Raw genomic sequence first — 21,579 nt, 5'->3', positions numbered from 1 at the left:
CGTTAATGAGGGCATATGCCCCAGCCAGCAGGGCTTGCCTCTGTGGACAGGGTTCCAGATGTGGCCCTGCCCTGTGACTGGCTATATTGCTGTCTTAGTTTCCTAGTGCTGCTGTAACAGAAATACCATTTCTCACAGTTGAGGAGGCTAGGAGTCTGAATTCAGGACACGGGCTCCAGGAGAAGGCTCTCCCTGTGCGCTCTGGAGAAAATCCTTGTCTCAGCTTCTCAGCGTTCCTTGGAGACCTCCATCTGGCATCTTTCCCCCTTTTGTGCTTGCTTGCTTCTGTGCCTGACTTGTTCCTTTTGTATCTCAAAAGCAATTGGTTAAAGACACATCCTACACTTGATATGTCCTCATTAACATAACAAAGAAAACCCTATTCCCAAGTGGGATTACATCCACAGTTACAGGGGTTAGGATTTACAACACATATTTTGGGGGGATACCTTCATACCATAACAATTGCCCATACGATTTTCAGTATTTCTTACTTCCCTGACATCACTGCTGGTGGAACATCAGCTCAATCCACCCCCTTGTCACGCCCCGCCCCCAGGTGGGATTTCGTAGCATCACCAGCAACTTAGCAGCTTAGAACCCCCAGTTTACAAATTTTGTCTTCTCCTTCTATTTCTAATGGAAACCCTGGTAGCGTAGTGGTTAAGTGCTACGGCTACTAACCTAAGGGTCAGCAGTACAAATCCGCCAGGTGCTCCTTGGAAACTCTATGGGGTGTTCTACTGACTCCACGGCAATGGGTTTGGTTTTCTTTTTTTTTTTTTTTCTACTTCTAAACCTCTTAGAAATTTCCTGTTCCCTGTGCCTCTACTTCGTGGGCTAGGGACTCAGCAGACACAGTCAGCATTGCAGTGGGTTGAATGGTGGCCCCCCAAAAGATATGTCCACATCCTAACCTCCTGAATATGTGAATGTGACCTTATTTGGAAAAAGTGTCTTTGCAGATGTAAGTAAGTTAAGGATCTCAAGGTGAGTTCATCCTGAATTATCCAGGTGGTCCCTAAATCTAAAGACAAATGTCCCTATAAGAGACACACAGGAGATGGAGAAGGAAGAAGTGTGACCACAGAGGTATAGAATGGAGCGATGCAGCCACAAGTCAAACAATGCCTGGAGCCACCGGAAGCTAGAAGAGTCAAGCAAGGATTCTCCCCTAGAGCCTTTAGAGGGAACTTGGCCTTGCTGACACCTTGATTTCAGATTTCTGGCCTCCAGAACTGTGAGAGAATAAATTTCTGTTGTTTTAAGCCAACGTGTTGGTGGCAACTTATTATGGCAGCCCTCAGGAACTAATACAATGATCTTCACTGTATCTGACTTGGCATCTCATCTTCAAGATGGATTTTAAGGGACTCTGTGGAAAGCTGCTGACAAGCCAATCCCCAAAAGGATCAAAAAGGAAGGTGCACCTCAGGGAGAAGCATGGACTTCGGCAGCAGACATACCTAAATTCAAGTCCCAAGACTGTCTCTAACTAGTTATATGACCTTGGGCAAGTCCTAACTTTTCTGAGCTAAGTTTGTTCTTCTGTGAACTGGGTATAAGGATCCTACCTACCTGTGAGGGTGGGTGTCAAATGAGGCAATGCATGTGATATACCTGCTGGCATGCTCATATCATAGTGGCTTTTCTTCTTATTCAGACCAGGAAAACGGGCCTAGAATGACAACTGCTAAGTTGCCCAAGGAGTCCCATCCTGTTGACTCTTTTGCTGGTTCTTGTTAACTTGCCATTGTCCAGGAGATCATGGTGGAACATAGAGCCCTGTGTTGGAGCTTCAGCAATGGAAAAGGCCTTGATCTGTAACATTGAGTTCAAGCCTCACTTCCCTCTTCACGGATGGGGAAACTGAGGCCTGGAGAGGGGAAGACTGTTTAACACAGTCGCAACAGAGTCAGTTCTCCTGACTTCTGGGAGCCCAAGTTCTTTCTACTTCTCCAAGTTGCCCCCCCCAGGAACTAAGTCTCAGATGAGAGTTCAAGATGGCTGAGGCCAAGGGGAAAGTGGAAAGGGTCCTGTACAAGTCTTCAGAATTCCTGACAAAGCCTTTAGCTCTTAGTAGATACCTACTTCTGGGTCCACACCTCCAATGATCTGCCAGTGTAGGGTAGGTCTGTGGATGGAACCATCCCCATCCCCATTATCATCTTCATCACCACACTCCCATTGCAGCAGCTCCACTGGCTTAGTGCTTACATGTACCTGGAATATTCTATTGAATTCCACCATCACATGGCATAAATTATCTCATTTAATCACTCCAACAACCTCATGAAATTGTTATTATTAACCTCACTTTCTGGAAAGTGAGCCTTGGAGGGGTTAACCATCTTGTCAGCCAAGGGCTAAAACAGGGAAGCAATGCCTGTTAAAACTGCTCTACTTGTTAATGGGGGAGGAACAATTTGAAAAAGGAGAGTGAGAATGGATGCACAACTTGAAGAATGCAATCAATGTCCCTGAATTGTACGTGTGGAAACTGTTGAATTGGTTATGTTTTTCTGTGTATATTCTCAGTAACAACAAATAAAATAAATTAAAAAAAAAAAAAAAAAAAAACTGCTCCACTCCCCAACTGTCCCAACAGAAGCATTTTTTTTTTCCAATCAGGAATATAGAATGTTAGCACTGAAAGGAACTGTGACTGGTGAGAGTATTTATTGAGCACTTACTATGAGCCAGTCACTCTGCTAAGCAACATGCATTCACTATCCCATTAATCCACACAACCACCACAGGAGTTAAGTGTAATTATCCCCATTTTACAGGTGAGTAATGTTGAGGGGCTCAGAAGGATGAAGTAACTCACTGAAAGTTCGACAGCTAGGAGTGTCGGGGCTTGCCTCCAGAACCGATACTCCTAACCTATACTCCATGTTCTTCTGCCAGTATGTCAAGTTCAACTCCTTTGTTTTACAAATGAGGAAATGGAGGTGCAGTTCTAGTTTTGCCCACTGCGGAGGAACAGCTTAAAGAAAGCAACTGCCAGCCAGCTGGGTTCCAGCTGGGGTTCCCTCTGTTTGCTGACAAAGGGTGGTTGCTCTCCTGACTGGTAAAACAAGCCCGGCTGGGCAGCAAGGGCATCAAGCTTTGTCCCTGCCCACCATTTAACAAGAGTGGCGAGAATGGCAAGTGGCCAGAAATTAATTAGCTGTCTTGGTTTTGGCAAAGCCTGAGGAGGGAGCGTGATTAATTATAACGAGGCCGAGTGAGCATGTCACAGGAGAAGATGAAGGGCTAGAACACGGAGATAAAGGGCCCTTCCGGCTGAACATGAGTGAGGGGGCCGCTGAGTTGTGCTCAGGAATAAACAGGCAGATGCCTTGTTTGGTTCAGTTGAGAGCCACAACATATCCATGGAAGCAGGAGAAGAGAAGCCCTTTTCCACTGCCCTGGCTCTGCTTCTGGCTTAAAGAAGGCTGGATCAGAGGATGAGGCAGCTGGACACAAAGGGGGACCTAAGGAAGCAGAGCCCCTCAAGCATGGCATACCAGCCCATAAAACCCATTGCCGTTGAGTCAATTCCAACTCATAGCAACCCCATAGGACAGAGTAGAACCGTCCCATAGGGTTTCCAAGGCTGTAATCTTTCAAGAAATAGATGGCCAGGTCTTTTCTCCCATGGAGCAGCTGGTGGGTTTGAACAGCCAACCTTCCAATTAGCAGCTGACCTCTTTAACCACTGCACCACCAAAGCTCCTTACGTCAGCTCTCAGAATATAGAACATGCTCTTCCTACGAACACCTACGGAGGGCTCCTCAGAGTTGGAGGAGTAGTTCCTCCACCCCACATCAGCGTGTCTGGGAAGAGAGAGATGAGCAGGCAGTTGTTTGAAACAGTGTGTGGTTCTTGGTCTGATGGGCACACAGAAGATTCTGGGGAAATACAGAGGAGGGGTACCTGTTGGCCTGGGGGCATCAGAGAAGGCTTTCTGGGGGAAGGGTTTACTAAGCTGAAAGGTAAGGGGTTACTCTCTTATTTCAGAGACCTCTGGGCTGATATAAGGAGCCCTGGTGGCACAGCAGTTAAAATGCTTGGCAAAGTTCCTGCACATTTTCCTTCCCTCTTGTCTTGTAGTTGGGGATTTTTATTATAGATCCCAACAACTCCACAGAGGGAATCTTATTGACAAAGTGCCAATTAAACTGTTATCATCAAATGGATTCCAACTCATGGCAACCCCAATTGTTACAGAGTAGAACTGCTCCATAGGGTTTACTTGGCTGTAATCTCTGTGGAACCAGTTCTGTCTTCTGAGGTGCCTCTGGGTGGACTCAAACCAACCAACCTTTCTATTAGTGGCTGAGCACAAACTGCACCACCCAAACCAAAACCTTAAAGTGCCAACTAGATACACCTACTTAAGAAATACTTAGCGGTGCCTTCTTTGGGCCAGGGACTGAGCTAGGAAACAGGGTATGAGATGAATGAGACACAGTTCCTGCCCTCTAGGAGCAAGCAGTCTAAAAGGGAAGGCAGACATAGAAACAAGCAATTATACTACAGCTATAAAACAGTGTTTCATGCACATCTCCCCACTTTCTAGGTGCCAAGGACTGGTGTCTGGCACTTGATTTACATCATTACATATAATACTCACACTGACTACAGCATGCACCATCACCCACATTTGGCAGATGAGAGGACTGAGGCTCAGAGAGGCAGAGGCCCAAGGTCGCACTGCACAGGGCATAGGTTGTAGTACTAGAGCTCAAGCCTCGGTCTGTCTGGCCCCAAAGTCATGTTCTTCAGCACTAGGCTAAGGCTGTCCCTAGGAACCACGAGGTCTCCTCACCCAGAAAAGGGTGATGACAACAACCTCATTGTTGCAGAGGTCAATGTGATGAGAAGCAGTGTGATACAATGGAGAGAGAGCAGGCTCTGCAATCAGACACTAGCCAGGTGTCCCTGGGCAAAAACCTTAGGTCTCTGAGCCTCAGCATCTACATCAGTAGAATGGGCACGTTAAACTGCTCCTACCTTACAGGAGTGTTATGAAGATTAAATGAGATTTAGCAAGTAAGGTGTCCTATACATAGTCTTCCAGCCTTGTGAAAGCACATACCCATTTTTGCCATGGTTGTAATTTGTGGGTTTTTAATTTTTTTGTGTCCTCAACCACTACCAGTTGTCATCAAGTCAACACTGACTCGGCAACCTCATGTGTGTCAGAGTAGAATCACACTCCATGAGGCTTTCAATGGCTGATCTTTTGGAAGTAGATTGCCAGGCCTTTCTTCCAAGGCACCTCTGGGTAGACTTGAACATCCAACCTTTCAGTTAGCAGCTCAGTGCATTAACTCTTTGCACCTTCCAGGGACTCCTTTGTGTCCTGGGTGGTGTGTCCTGGGTGATATGTCCAAACCATTCACCAGTTTAATGGTTCAATCCCACAGTTCCATGTTAAAATATTGCCCACAAGTTTATCGTTTTTAGTGACCACTGTGTGGATGTTACAGTTTGCCTAACCTGTCCCCCAAGGGACACTCTTTGAAGACAAAGAGTCATGCGGGCCCTGTGCAGAGCACTTTATACACATTCTTACATTGGAATCACACTTGCCCTGGGAAGTGGATATCAATATTTTCCGGTTCAGTTCACAGAACTAAACAGTGGCTGAACTGTCAGTATGTGCCTTCCCCAACACCAGCTCTAAATATCCTCTCTGACACCAACTGCAGATACAGTTCTTCTTCTGCCCCGAGCCACCCGGAGCTAGGTCAGGTCACAGATTTAAGGGCACAGTCCTCCAGACTGCCTCGTTTGCCCAAGACATCATATACCAGCCGCAAGCTTGGGGCCCCCTCACTTCTGACCTGCCACCTACAAATTCGGGGGTTCACACTATCCCCCTTGTGTTCAGTAATTCTCTAGAATGACTCACAGAGCTCTGAGAAGTACCATAAAACCTGTGAGAACAGGAACTCAACAGGACTGCCTTGTTTTTCTGGGTCTCGCAACTTTTCCACGTTGGACAGGGTCCTTATCGCTTTTCTACTGCGGTCTATTAAGGATTCTACCTCATAAACACCCAGTGAGTTTTCCTTCTCTGACAGGTTACCGTCTTACAAAGGTTCCAGCTTTCGCCGGTTTTACTGTATTTTACTTACGATTACAGTCTTATTATAGCAAAAATGATACAAATGATGAGACACATAAGGCAAGATCTGGGAGACTCTCCGAAGTGGGGCTTCCACATCCCAAAGGACACATCACCCTTCCATGCATCAGTGTTTTTCGCCAACCAGGAAGCTTATCTTAGCTTCTGTATCCAGAGTTTTTACTGGGGTTTCATTACATAGGCATGATAGATTGAATCATTGCCCATGTAGTTGAACTCAATTATCAGCTGCCCTTCCCTCCCCAGACGCCAGGCTGATATCCTGTTGTGGATCTTCTGAGTTACAAACCTGAGTCGTCTTGTTAGCATACCACAGATTCCAATCACTTGGGGCAAGTGTAAGGGTTTAGGGGTTATCTCCCAGGAATCAAGGACAAAGACCAAACTCTTTGAGTAAAGTTAACTGTACACCCCACAGTGGTCCAAAGAAGAGAAGTTGTGCTTGTCTGGGAATGTAAAGTGAACAGAATCAGAATCCAAAGTCAGATGTTCTGGAAAGCCCAGGTTTCCCACTTCCAGGCCTTTGGTCATGCTGTGTGCTACTTTTTATTATATTTCTGTGCCCGCACACAACAGAGTTTCATTTTTGTTTTGTTTCTTTAATATTTTATTATTTTAATAACTTTACAAATAAGTCCACCCTGTTCCACAGCCCCTCCCAATCCCTGGCCTTATGAAAACAGCAGGAATCAGAAGATGTTATGGGTTCTCCTTATTCATTAAAAGAAGATGGAAGGAATACACAGAGTCACGGTACCAAAAAGAACTGGTTGATGTTCAACCATTTCAGGAGGTATCATATGATCAACAATCAATGGTATTGAAGGAAGATTTTCAAGCTGCACTGAAGGCTTTGGCAGAAAATAAGGCTCCAGGAATTGACAGAATACCAACTGAGATGTTTCAACAAACAGATGCAGAGATGAAGGTGCTCACTCATCTATCCAAGAAATTTGGAAGACAGCTACCTGGCCAACGAACTGGAAGAGATCCATATTTGTACCCATTCCAATGAAAGGAGATCCAACAGAATTTGGAAATTATCAAACAATATCATTAATATCACATGCAAGTAAAAGTTTACTGAACGTAACTTAAAAAGGCTTGCAGCAGTACATCAACAGGGAACTGCCAGAAATTCAAGCTGGATTCAGAAGAGAATGTGGAATGAGGGATATCATTGCTGGTGTCAGATGGATCTTGGACGAAAGCAGAGAATACCAGAAAGATGTTCACCTGTGTTTTATTTATTGTGCTTTAGGCGAAAGTTTACAAATCAAGTATCTCTCATACAAAAAGTTCTACACACCTTGCTGTGTATTCCTAGCTGCTCTCCTCTTAATGAGACAGCACATTCCTCCCCTCTACCCTGTATTCACCGTGTCCATTCAACCAGCTTCTGTCTCCCTCTTCCTTCTTGTCTTGCCACCAGACAGGAGTTACCCACATATTCTTAAGTGTCTACTTGAGCCACGAAGCTCACTCCTCACCAGCATCGTTGTCTATCTTATAGTCCAGGCCAATCCCTGTCTGTAGAGTTGGCTTCAGGGATGGTTTCAATCTTGGGCTATCAAGAGGTCCAGGGACCATGACGTCCAGGGTCCCTCTAGTCTCAGTCAGACCACTAAGCCTGGTCTTTTTACGAGAATTTGAGATCTGCATCCCACTGTTCTTCTGCTCCATCAGGGATTCTCTGTTGTGTTCCCTGTCAGGCAGTGATCAGTGGTAGCCAGGCACCATCTGGTTCTTCTGGCCTCAGGCTGATGGAATCTCTAATTTACATAGCCTTTTCTGTCTCTTGGACTCACCTTTACCATATGTCTTTGGTGTTCTTCATTCACCTTTGCTCCGTGTAAGTTAAGACCAATTTATGCATCTTAGATGGCCACTTGCTAGTGTTTAAGAGCCCAGATGCCTCTCACCAAAGTGGGATGCAGAACATTTTCTTAGTATATTTTGTTATGCCAATTGACCTAGATGTCCCCTGCAACCATGGTCCCCAGACCCTCTTCCCTGCTACTCTGGCCTTCAAAATGCTTGGTTGTATTCATGAAACTTCTTTGCTTTTGGTCTAGTCCAGTTGTACTGACTATCCCTGTGTTATGTGTTGCCCTTGCCTCTCCCTCCCTCCCGACCCTCTTAACCATCTAAGGATATTTTCTTCTGTGTTTAAACTTTATCTAGAATTCTTAAAATAGTGGTCTCATACAATATTTGTCCTTTTGCAATTGACTAATTTCACTCAGCATAATGCCTTCCAGATTCCTCCACATTATGAAATGTTTCACAGATTCATTGTTGTTCTCAATCATTGCGTAGTATTCTGTTGTGTGAATATACCATAATTTATTTATCCATTCATTACCTGTGTTTTATTGACTATGCAAAGGCATTTGGCTGTGTGGATCATAACAAATTATGGATAACATTGCGAAGAATGGGAATTCCAGAAAACTTAATTGTGCTCATGGGGAACCCGTACCTAGACCAAGAGTCAGTAGTTTGAACAGAACAAGGGGATATTGTGTGGCTTAAAATCAGGAAAGGTATGCATCAGAGTTGCATCCTTTTACCATACCTATTCAATCTGTATGCTGAGCAAATAATCCGAGAAGCTGGACTATACGAAGAAGAATGTGGCATCAGGATTGGAGGAAGACTCATTAACAACCTGCGTTATGCAGACGACACAACCTTGCTTGCTGAAAGCAAAGAGGACTTGAAGCACTTACTGAAGAAAATCAAAGACTACAGCCTTTAGTATGGATTATACCTCAACATAAAGAAAACGAAAATCCTCACAACTGGAGCTATAAGCAACATCATGATAAACAGAGAAAAGATTGAAATTGTCAAGGTTTTCATTTACTTGGATCCACAATCAACACCCATGGAAGCAGCAGTCAAGAAATCAAAGACATATTGCATTGGGCAAATCTGCTGCAAAAGACCTCTTTAAAGTATAGAAAAGCAAAGATGTCACTCCGAGGACTACGGTGCACCTTACCCAAGCCGTGATATTTTCAATCGCCTGATGTGCATGTGAAAGCTGAACAATGAATGAGGAAGACTGAAGAAGAATTGGTACCTTCAAATTATTGTGTTGGTGAAGAATATTGAATATACCATGGACTGCCAGAAGAACAAATAAGTTTATCTTGGAAGTGCTCCTTGGAAGCTAGGATAGTGAGACTTCGTCTCACATACTTTGGGTGTGTTATCAGGAGAGACCAGTTCCTGGAGAAGCACATTATGCTTGGTAAAGTATAGGGTCAGCGAAAAAGAGGAAGACCCTCAACGGGATGGAATGACACAGTGGCTACAACGATAGGCTCAAACATAGCAACAACTGTGAGGATGACACAGGACCAGGTGGTGTTTTGTTCTGTTGTACACAGGGTTGCTATGAGTAGGAACCAACTTGGTGGCACCTAAAAACAACAACCTTACTCATGGACACTTCTTCATATGTATTTTGACACATGTGGGCTATGGTGTCAAGGAGGCCTCAATTCAATGGCTGAATCTGCCACTTCCCAGTGTGGCCCTGCAGGCCTTCCTCTCTATCACCTTGCCAATTTATTTTACTTCATTGCCTATTAAAAAAAAAAAAGTTGCCACCCAGTCAATTCTAAGTGAATTATAATTTCTGAGCCTCAGTTTTCTCATCTGTTGAATGGAAACAAACATGGCACCAACCTCATAGGGTTGGGAGAATTAAATGTGACAATAGGCAGGAGGCACTTGACATAGAGCTGGGCACTTTGTGCTCAAGAAACATCAGCTTTTACATGTGTGGTGTTAAGTTCCATTCGGTCAATACTCCACGCTTTGCTGGGATGCTCTCTTACCTGGGATGATGAGGTCTGGGTAGATGCAAAGAGTGTCTTGTGGCTATCTGCTTCTCCCAGAAGAACAGCCCTCTGGCCACATGCTGGGCTCTATTCCCTCTCACCAGGGAGGAATGGAAAATCACTAGATGTGGAGCATTTCCTAGCACTCCAAAAGGATGAATTTTTGTAACCATGGAAAACAGATTATCTCCATCTGTCCTGCATGGGCATCTGGAAGCAGCCTGGTCCGGAGAAGCAGCTTCTCTCCCTTGGCTTAACCCCTGTTCCTGCTTCCAGAGTGCTGGGCAACCAGCCAAAAGACATCATTATCACCCACTTCAGCTTCCAACTGTGGTCAGACCCTGTGCTAAGGTCATATGTGTACCATCTCCCTTAATCTTTGTCCTTGCTGTTTCCTCTGCCTAAAACATTCTTCCTCCCAGCAACCAGCCTCTGCTCAAACGTCTCTCCTCCCGTGGCCCCCCTATCTACAATTGCAGGTCTGCTGCTCTCTATCCCCTTACCAATTTATTTTACTTCATTGCCATCCACTCAATTCCAATTCACGGCAACCTCATGTGTCAAGACAGAACCGTGCTCCATAAAGTTTTCAGTAGCAGGTATTTTGGAAGTAGATTGCCATGGCTTTCTTCTGAGACACCTCTTGGTGGAGTTGAACTTCCAACCTTTCAGTTAGCAGCTGAGAGTGTTAACTGTTTGCATCACCCTGGGACTCCCACTGTGTATGACTCTAGCCTTACATCTATTTGCTTATTCTCCACCAGAACATCAGCTCCATGAGGGCAGGGACTGTGTCTTGGTCACTGCTGTATCCCCAGCACCCCCAGCACCTAGAACTGGTATCTAGGCAGGGATCAGTAAATATCTGCTGAATATATGCTTACTACAACGCTGTGATGTATTTTCTATCATCCGCATTTCACAGATGAGCAAACAGGCTCAGAGAGGTGGGCCCAAGGGCGGACAGCCAGCAAGCAGTGAGTCTGGATTTGAAGCCCAGTCTGTCCACCTCTGAAGGATGTGGCTGCCTCTCCAGCTGTTGGCCCCACCCAGGGGGTTTGGGGTTCTTCAGGCTTGTGAAGTGTAGTCAGTGGCCCTGTGGCCAAGCCACTCTATGCAAGAAACCACTTTTTATAATTCCAGGTACTACTATTTCCAGCTGCATTTTGGTTCTCCTTTAGTTGCAAGCATGGAAAGGGATGGAAGGAGAGAGAAGGAGCAAGGGGTTAAGAAAGCAGGGTTCAAATCATACCTCAGCCACTAACTCAAAAGACACAGAACCTCTCCGGGCCTCAAGTTCCTCATCTGTAAATCAAAAGGGCTGAAGTTGACATACAGGGTAGCAGAGGATAGGGCAATGCTTAAGAGTATGGGCTCTGGGGTCAGAACAACCTGAGCTCCAAACATGACCCTAGGACTTTGGGGCAAGTTACTCTACTTCTTTGAGCCTCAAGTTTCCTCATCTGTAAAATGGGGCAACAACATGCACCTCATATGGATTTTGTGAGGATTAAATGGGATAGTGTATACACACTTCTAAGCAGAGTGCCTGGTACAAAATAAGTGCTCAATAAAGACAGTCATCATCCATAATTCAAAATTCTACGCCTTGTTGGGAAGGTTACTTCTGCAGGGGAGGAGAGGGAGGCTGTTTCCACCTCTCCCCATGTGTTGACTGAACAGGCCTCCTTGATCTCCCAGGACTTGAAGTTTGAGTTCTTTCTGCCTACTAAAAAAGCCTCGGAAAGCTGTAGAAGACAAGGTTCCTTCCGCGTGCACTCTCCCCAGCCGGAGACAAAGCTGTTGATTTCTGTAGCTGCACTGGGAGCTATAAATCAATAGAACACAGCCAGACACCCCACCCCACTCCACACCCCCCAGCTGGTAATGGGGCCACTGCAGCCGGCCCGACAGTAAGTTACCAATTTGAGCCAGGCTTTCTGCTCTATCCATGATTATCCCTCTTCCTGCGCTTGTTATGATGTTCCGGGTAGCCAATTTGATTTTGAGGTCCCAGGACTCTGGGGTTAATTAAATCATGTCTTGCCCTCACACTGTCCCCTTCCTTTCAAAGTTCAGGCATCCGCCAGGGAAGGGAGACGGGGAATCTGAGATCATAGTAGCCAAGGATCACTCCTCAGTCATGGTGGGAGGGGCCTGACATTATGTCTGTCTTATCTTTTCTCCACCTGAATCTCTAAAACTGACCCTAGGACTCTGGGCAAGTTATATCACTTCTTTGAGCCTCAAGTTTCCTCATCTGTAAAATGGGGCGACAGCATGCATCTCATCTAGATTTTGTGAGGATGAAATGGGATAGTACTCCTGTGCATACCTGTGGTTTTCCAGCGTCTGTTTGCATACCTTCAGTGATGGGCAGCTCTCCACGTTACAAGCAACCCATGTCTTCCTGGAGAGCTTCGAGTGTTGTAAAATTCCTTACAGAAATAATCAGAGATGTGCTCAAGTATATGCGTTCAAGAATGTTCACAGCAGCATTACTTAGATTGGCGTACTATTGGAAATAACACCAGTCCCGCCAAAGAGGGCACATACACGCAATGCAGCCATCAAAATTATGTTCTCAAAGAAGGTTTGATAATATGAGAACACACGCTATATCGTTAAGTGAAAACGCGTCTTAGAAAATATTGTATATGACCGGATTTAATTAAAACAAGCAAATATACATACAGATTCAGAAAAAGAGACGGAAGGAAATACACCAAAATGACACCATTCTTCTCTTTGTGGTGGGATTACGGGTGATGTTTGTTTGTCTCTTCTGAAACACCTCCCTGTATTCTAAAATAACCACTGTGTTGCCTTTATTGTAAAAGAAAATTTCTAATATTGAGCTGATAAAGGTTCCCTGTAGCATCCATCCAATAATTATAGTTCTATCCTCTGGGGCTCAATAAATGTTGATCAAATGAATGAGAAGTCAATCTCGCTCTTCTTCTAAACAGTCATAATAAAAGAAAACATTCCTTGAATATTTACCAAACGCCTGGTTGCATCTGAAGCCCTTCACATGTCCTGCCTCATGAACTCCTCATAATCACCCTAGGAGGTTCCACCACCACTCCCGTTTTACGGATAAGAAAACTAAGGCCCTTAGAGGTTGCATAAACATTGCCCAGTCTCACTCTCTTAGTAAATGGCCCAGCTGGGACTGGCTTCCTGGTCAGCTAGGCTCTGATGTTCAGGCTCTCAACCAGTTACCCGCACAGAGGCCTACAGAGGTTTGCAGACAGCAATCTGCCCCCTTTCCCTGCCCTGTTCCTCACTTCTCTAACTAGACATCCCCAGCTCTCTCCTCCATTCCAAACATGTCTCATCCCCAGCAGTGGTAGGGTGGACGTGAAGGGGTTTTGGAGTCAAAGGACCTGGGTTTGAACCTCGACTCTCCCCCTTTCTTGCTGTGAGAGGAACTTGCCCTCTTCTTTTTTTTTTTTTATTGTGCTTTAAGTGAAAGTTTACAGTTCAAGTTAGTTTCTCACACAAAAATTTATACACACATTGTTATGTGACTCTAGTTGCTCTCCCTGTAATGTGACAGCACACTCCTCTTTTACACCTCAGATTTCCCACGTCCATTCAACCAGCTCCTGTCCTTTTCTGCCTTCTCATCTCGCCTCCGGACAGGAGCTGCCCGTTTAGTCTCATGTAAAAAAAAAAAAAAAAAAAATTTTTTATCTACTTGAGCTAAGAAGCACACTATTCACGAGTGTCATTTCATGTCTTATAGTCCAGTCCAACCTTTGTCTGAAGAGTTGACTTCGGGAATGGTTTTAGTTTGGGGCTAACAGAGAGTCTGGGGGCCATGTCTTCCAGGATCTCTCCAGTCTCAAACAATTAAGTCTGGTCTTTTTACTAGAATTTGAGTTCTACGCCCCATTTTTCTCCTGCTCTGTCAGGGACTCTCTGTTGTTCCCTGTCAGGGCAGTAATTGGTGGTAGCTGGGCACCATCTACTTCTTCTGGTCTCAGACTTGCCCTCTTCTAAGCCACCATGTGCTCATATATAAATGAGAATATAAAGCCTTGGTTGCAGGGCTGTTGTGCAGCTTAGAGAAGCCTCTGGTACCTGGCTCAGGCTCAGGGAGAAGCTCCTCAGTGTCCTTGTTGATGCCTCTGGACTCACCGTCAGGTGTCTATGAGTCACTTCGCCACCCTCACCCTCAGAATGAGCCATGCCTGGGAAGTGGCAGGCTATGTGGCAAGGTGAGGGCTGCTGCTCACTCTCCCTGCCCCTGCCTTTCTGTACAATTGACAAGAAGTTTTAGAAAGAGGACAACTGACACCAGGGTTTCAGTGATCCATTCAAGGTCATACAGCTCTTTCACTGTCCTGGGCCAGCCTGTCTGGTGTTCCCACACTATGCCCCTCCCAATCCAATCCACCCTACACATACCCACACCAAATCCATCCTCCTGAACAGCATTCTGCACAGCTGCTCCAAAATCCTCTTCCCCATGGCCTGAGACCTAACATTCTCTCATTTCCCAGCATGGCTGGCCTCACGAGGGACCAAGGGTCTGCCCAGCCTCAGCTCCCTCTGCCCAGACCCTCAGCTCCAGCCTCAGTGCAGCCTCGGGCCTCTCTCCAGGCCTCTTCTCAGTCCTCCCTCTCCACACACCCGCCACAGAACACTCTGTCCAATCTCCTGGGGCCAGTCCATGGATTCCCTCTTACATTTGCGGCTCACTGGGAATCTTGGAAGGCGGGGACTAAGAAGATTCATCACTGTCTCCTTAGGCCCTGGCTGAGGCTCAGCACACACCAGGAGACCATGGTGAGGAGGACACCTTCTCATAGGGGCCCCAGGCACTCTCAGCTGGGCCACAGTGAACCTCCTTGCCCTCTGCTGCTCTGGCTCCTCTGCTGAGCCTTTCTTTGTACATGCTGTTCCCTCAGCCTGGAATGCTCGGCCTCCACCTCTCCATGCAGCCAACTCCTGTTTCCCTTTATGGACTCTGCCCAGGCATCTCCTCCTCTGGAAAACATCTGGGACCACCGGCTAGCCACTGGGTCAGGTGCCTCCCCTGAACTCCCACAGCTCCGGGAGGCTGCAATTGTCCTTGAAGTTGCAAGTAACCAGGGGGTGCTATGGGGCATGGCCGTGCTGGGGACCCGAGGCCCTGCAGAGGCTCCAGCTGAGGGTCTGGGCAGCGGGAGCTGAGGCTGGGCGGCCTCACAGGGTTAGCATCACCAAATGCTGGTTGAATGAGCCGATGCCGGCAGTGGGATAGGGCCCAAGGTGGGAAACACAGACAATCACTCCAATAGCCACCAGCTCAGCCACCTGCAGCAGTTGAAGGGGTGCTGGTTAGTCGCAGCACCAGGCACGTACTGAGGGCCTGTGCTACCGCCTTTACGTGCATGACCTTGTTTCATTTAATCCTCCCAATAATCAGTCACGATCACCCTTCACCATTTTTTTTTCCTTCACCGTTGCTCTCAGCATGTAGCATTTTACAGATGAGGAAATGAGGTTCAGAGAAGTTAAGCGGTTTGCCCAAAGCCATACCACTAGGACGTGGTCCAGCTGGGATGGAGACCAGGCCCCAGCTGTGACCTTCACTATGGCACTGCATGGCTTCACTGGGACCTCTCCTGGCTTAGAGACCCTGGGTTTGGATCCCAACCAGGGCAAGAGAGGGGAGGGAGACAAGAAAGCAAGGGACTCATTCTGTGCCTCCAAAAACAAGAAAGGGACTCAATGCTCCAAATTCTGCAAAGTTGATACTTGAGTACCTTTCCCAGCAGCCCCTGGCACCTCAGTAGTAGACGGAGGGTGTCATGGATTGAATTGTGTCCCCCAAAAATATCTGTCAACTTAGCTGGGCCATGAGTCCCAGTATTGTGTGACTGTCCACCATTTTATGTGATTTCCCTATGTGCTGTAAACTGTGTCGCTACAATGAAATGAGTTGGGTTAGTGGCAGTAATATTGATGAGATATATAAGATTAGTTAGTGTCTTATGCCAATCTCTTTGAGATATAAAAGAGAGAAGCGAGCAGAGAGACAGGGGGACCTCATACCACCAAGAAAGCAGCGCCTGGAGCAGAGCATGTCCTTTGGACCTGAGGTTCCTGCACTGAGATGCTCCCACACCCAGGGAAGACTGATGACAAGGACCTTCCTCCAGAGCCAACAGAGGCAGAAAGCCTTCCCCTGGAGCTGGCACCCTGAATTCGGAATTCTAGCCTACTGGACTGTGAGAGAACAAACTCCTCTTTGTTAAAGCCATCCATTTGTGGTATTTCTCTTATAGCAGCAATAGATGACTAAGACAGAGGGGACAATCGGAGCCCCTCATTCACCTGTCATGATCTCACCCCAGCCCATGCTGACTGGCCCAACATTCCCCCCTCCTGGTCCTGTGTGCCTGGGATGGGAGGGAAAGCAGGATGCTTTACCAATGTTATCTTATTCCATCTTTAGAACAAAGGTACCAATGAGGTACTATTATCTACATTTTACAATGAAAAAACTGACACAGAGCTGATGCAACTTGTTAAAGATCTTAGTAGGGAGCCAGCACTTGATTCAAAGAAAAGCCAGAAGAGATATGGGCTGAGGGAGAGATCAAGGGGCAGAGAAATATGCCGCCAGAAACAGAGTGCCACGAGTAGGCTGGGGATGGAAAGAGGCAGAGAAGGGGGTTGGGGGATTCATAGAGACATAGCAGGGTACAAAGCTGCTGGAATAGAATCGGGGAGAGTCAGAGGCCAGAGGACAGGGAACACCTGTGAGAACAGACAAGAGGCCAGGTGGAAGTGCACCGACACCATTCTCTAGCCCAGATTCTGGGAGGAGGCAAACCAGGAAGTTTCCAGCCATGTGCAGGGGAGATGGGGTCACCTGCCAGAGATTAAGGGTCTGCTATCAACTGTTTTGGATCGACTCGAGGGCACTGGGTCTGGGTTAAGCCTGTCACACCCCACACTGCCCAGGAGGCTGCCAATGAGAACTCTCTGAGCTGCCAGCTCTGCTCAGGGCACCACTCCGCCCAGAAGAAGGAGCTGTCCTGTGTCTGCTCTGAGGACCCAGGGCACCCCCCGAGGCCAGCATGGAGTCACCATGCTGGCCTGGTGGACTCACGCTGTAGGAGCAGCGACTAAGGCTCTGCCCTGGGGACCAGGTACCTGAAAAATTCTGCTCCCACTTCACAGAAGCCTCGTTCTCAGCAACCAAAGGCTCTTTGCTCGAAGCACAGCTCCCAGAGGCCCCTCTTGGGCATTCAGAGATGTGTGGGCTTCTCAGGCACATGCAGGGAAGGGGAGAGGGCCAGAGTGCAGGGGAGGAGGAATGGAGAATACCTCATGACCTGGGATTCTGAGAGCTGCCCGTGTGGCATGCTTCCTCCAGCACCAGGCTTTTCCCTCAGCTTTTTACCTAATTACCTCCTCCTCACCCTCTAGCTCTCAGCAACCCACAGAGGCCTTCCCTCAATCTCCCGTGCCAGGCAAGACCCCCTCCCCATCGTGGGCTCCCAAAGCCCCCACAAACTCTCTTTCATGGTCCTTAGCTGCAAATTTGAGTTTACTGGATGACTAGTTGATCAATATCTGTGTCTCACACCAGACCCTGAGCTCCATGAGGGCAGGGACAATACGTTTTTTTCCTTCACTGTCGCTCTCCGCATCTAGCATCTACGTCCATAGAATTTTCTGGAATTACTTTTTTTAATTCCTTCACAAAGAGACCACTCCTTCTGCACACCCCCCCCCCCGCCCACCACCACCAATTCTCAAAGGGTTTGGGGTCAAAAAGGCTCAGATATCACACATTATCTCATTTAATCCTCACACAACACTGGTTGCATTATTGTTATTCCCACTTTACAGATGAGGAAATGAGCTTCAGGGAGGTAGAGTCAACTAGCCCAACTATATGGCGAGGAAGGCCTCTGAAGTCAGGATTTGAACTCAGATCTCTCTGGCTCCAGAGCTCCGGCTCTGTCCACCTGCTTTCCTGCTCCCAGAGTCCTCTGGATCTCCTCTTGCAAACTTCCCCCGACCCCAAAACTGCCTAAGCTCAGAACTGATAGGATCAGTCCTTCATTCATCCTACCGATCAACCAACTCACTTATCAGTTGTGTAAGACTCCATGCTGGGTGCCAGGGAACCACAGGCAGATGAGAGTTCACGGAGCCCTTCAGGGGCTTTTCTCTGTCCTGGGCTGGCCTATCCTCACAACTCCTGGGGCTTCGGCAGCAGAAGCCAAGCTCTACGCAGCTACCCTGTGCTCAGCCACCAAGACTACAAGTGTCAGCCCCATCGTTCCCCCTCCCCCAGGACAGCAGCCTGAAATACATGGGTTAATAAAGGTAGGATCCTATGTCTCCACATTCTCTGAGGATTCTAAGATAAGAGGATGGGCTCCCGGAAGTCTGCCCTCCTCCTTCCGTGATATGCTTTGACTACCCCCTACATCAGGCAGCTATGGAAAAATTTCCAGACTTGGACTCACAAGGCCAGAGCTCTAGTTCCAAGTCTAGTGCTAGCTGTGGGACCTGTGGAGAAAAAGTCACCTTGCCTCTCTCTGTGCCACAGGTTCCTCATCTATTAAATGGGCCTGATGATAATGATGACCCTAAAGTCTGTTCCACAGGGTTGCTAATGAGGAGTCAATCATTCAGACCCAGAGAAACAGTTGTCACATAGATGGTCGGCCAGGGAAATGTCTTAGCAACATGGGGACCAGTTAAGCTGCTCACAAGATGCGTTCAAAAATGGGGAAGGTTGGCTGGGAGCGCACTAGCAGGCTGAGCCTGGAGCCTCCCCAAAGGGGCCTCTCAGAAGTGGGAGGCCTTCCCTTTGCTCAGTGGTGGTGAGGGGAGCTGTGCTCATCAGCCCACCAGCTAGAGGGCCCTGGGGGAGGGGCTGAAAATGGGACTCAACAAACGGATGTTCAGCTTTCACCAGACCTGAGCACCTGGAGCTTCTCTAGGGAGAGTGTGCCAAGAGCCTGAAACTCTCCAGCTACTCTCAAGCCCACCTTAGGACAAGCACCTGCCTCATTTTTCCTTCTGCGTCATCTGGAAAATTTCTCCTCCTCCTCGCACAGACGGCTTCCATTTACCGGGCCAGGCACCAGGCCAGCTGCATTACAAATGCTCTCTCAGGGACACCCCACCACAACCCTGCTGAAGCAGGTTCTATTATGACTGTAGATTCTATAGATGAGGAAACTGAGGCTCAGAGAGGCTAAGTGATTTGCCCAAGTCACAGAGGCCGCTTGTGGCAGACCTGGGATTAATATTAAGATTAAGATCTGGGGATCTACACAAAGTAAAGGTCAGTCCTGCCTGTGCTTGGCGGAATTTTCCCACTGTAGCTGGTGATGAGTCACTGAAAGCATGGGAAGTTCTTGTGCCCTCCGCTCTTCCTGGGGAGCAAAGATGCTGCTGTTGATGCCAAAGCCCCCTTGACACCCACGCACCTCATCCAATGCTGCAACACACCACGCTATGCCCTGCAGAGGCCCCATACATACTTCTTTTTTTTTTTTTTTAAATTTTTATTAAGCTTCAAGTGAACATTTACCATTCCAATCAATCTGTCACATGTAGGTTTACATACATCTTACTCCCTTCTCCCACTTGCTCTCCCCCTATTGAGTCAGCCCTTACAGTCTCTCGTTTCGTGCCAATTTTACCTTCTTCCCTCTCTCTGCCATACATACTTCTTAACAGAGGAGATCAGGTCTCTATTCTTCAGACAGAGAAGCTGAGGCAGATGGGAGGCGGGGCAAGGAGAATGGTGCCCCCACCCCCCACAACAAGCATCAGTGACTGGGCTGGGACCACAGTTCATATCTTCAGCCTCTGAAACCCCTATCTGCCCTCTGCGCTGTCTGAGCTCTATGGCTCAGAGAGGTTTAGGGCTATGCCCTTGGTCAACCATCACCAATGACCCATTTCCAGTTAGCAGTAAATACCAGGCCATCTTTGTTGTTTTAAGGATATGAGTTTACTCTCAGGCCTTTTTGCCTGTGTTTCAGCTGGTGGGGCTGAGTCTGGAGGGCTACTTCCGGGGCAAGCTGATGACATTTTAGAATCTCAGAGAAGGTCCCAGCATTGCACATAGATACCAACAAGATAACCTGAGTGCACAAACTCCACTCCAGCCCAAACAAACCACGGCTGCCTTTGGAAGAAGTAATGGCCATTTGAGGAGGGGAGGAGAAAATTAGAGGCAGCATTTGTGAGGACCATCTGAGGCCTCTTGGAATCATGACTAGACTTTCTGACTAGATGGCCACTGGGGAAAGGAGCGGGAGTTGACTGGAAGCTCCACAGCTGTAGCCCCAGGATCCAGAGCCCATGGGCTCTCCGTTGGCAAACATACAGTTGCACACACATAGGTGCTGAGGCCACTCTGGGTGCCTCCCTCCTCTCTGGGCCTTCAGGGGTTTGACAAGAAACAACACAGTCACATTGTCACATTCTCATACACAGAGAATCACAACCTGACAGTTTGTGACAAACACACCACCATAGGGACTCCAACAGATGATCACCAATGTCACTCTTTCAGTGCTCCCACAAACACTCTCCTGTCCCCCCTACCTGCTGTGTGCTCACACACATTCGTCTCCCCAGAGGCCCAGGGTGCCTTAGAGCATCTCCACCCATCTCTGAGAGGTTTCAGAGGTCTAGACATCGGTGCTCTCGGGAACACAAAATCACCTACTCAAAACTGTGACAGACACACAAACTGCCCCCAAACTGTCCCACATACCCTGATGTAGAAACAAGAGGATGCCAACAGACGATCAAATCTTATTTAAACACACTCCAGCGTCACCCTCGCAGGGACAGTGGCTTCCCCGCTGGGCCCCTGGCGCCACCTGCAGGAAATGCTGAGGCCCCCGGGAGTACGGGGTCCAGCATTAAGGTCCCAAATCTACCGTCCCCACCCTCACCCAGGTGCCCAGTCCCGCGTCGCCAGCCCGCAGCGGACTCACCGGACGATGCCGAACATGACGAGCACGTTGCCCAGCAGCCCCACAGCGCACACAGCCGTGTAGAGTGTGGTGATGGCGATGGCCAGGGCAAGGGATGAGGCGCTTCGTGCGCCCGGCGGCCCCGACGCATTGGCGCCGGCACTAGGGAAGGCGCTGGGAAAGGCGTCCGAAGCGTTGGCGAGGAGCGGGGGCTGCAGCTCGGAGTCTGCAGTGGGGGTCGGCTCCATGGCAGCCCGGCGGCCAGCGCCGCGTCCCTCCGCACCGTGCGCCCTGGGCGCAGGGACTCGGAGCGAGGGACGCGCCAAGGATCGAGGCCCTGGACCCGACGCCGCGGGCTGCAGCACCCCCGCCGCTCCGCTTGCTCCGCGCCTTCGCCGGCCTCCTTGCCGCCTGCACTGGTCCTTTCCCCGTCACCCGCCGGCTCTGCTTGCCCTGATCGCTCTGAGCCAGGAGCCGCTGCGGGCTCCTCGGACGCGCCCGCCGCGCGCACCACGTGGCCCGGAGGCTGGAGCCAGCCTGCGCCCGCAACCGGGGGTGGGCGCTGCACCACTGCTCAGAGCTGGCCCTGGGAGGTCTCGGGCCCTCTCCTTGGGGCTGCCG

General features: G+C 48.3%; 1 protein-coding gene across 1 annotated transcript in view; it reads right to left on the bottom strand.

Annotated features, from left to right (window-relative positions):
- OPRD1 (opioid receptor delta 1) overlaps positions 1 to 21,206 on the bottom strand; it is a 40,074-nt gene extending 18,868 nt beyond the window's left edge. Inside the window, exon 1 of the mRNA XM_003415273.4 lies at positions 20,980 to 21,206. Coding sequence (XP_003415321.2) covers positions 20,980 to 21,206 — 227 coding nt within the window. The remainder of the gene's footprint in view (positions 1 to 20,979) is intronic.
- Positions 21,207 to 21,579: the final 373 nt, after the last annotated feature.

This window comes from Loxodonta africana, chromosome 3 (assembly GCF_030014295.1).
Source record: "Loxodonta africana isolate mLoxAfr1 chromosome 3, mLoxAfr1.hap2, whole genome shotgun sequence".
Classification (NCBI taxonomy): domain Eukaryota; kingdom Metazoa; phylum Chordata; class Mammalia; order Proboscidea; family Elephantidae; genus Loxodonta; species Loxodonta africana.
This window is presented reverse-complemented; position numbering and strand designations above follow the sequence as displayed.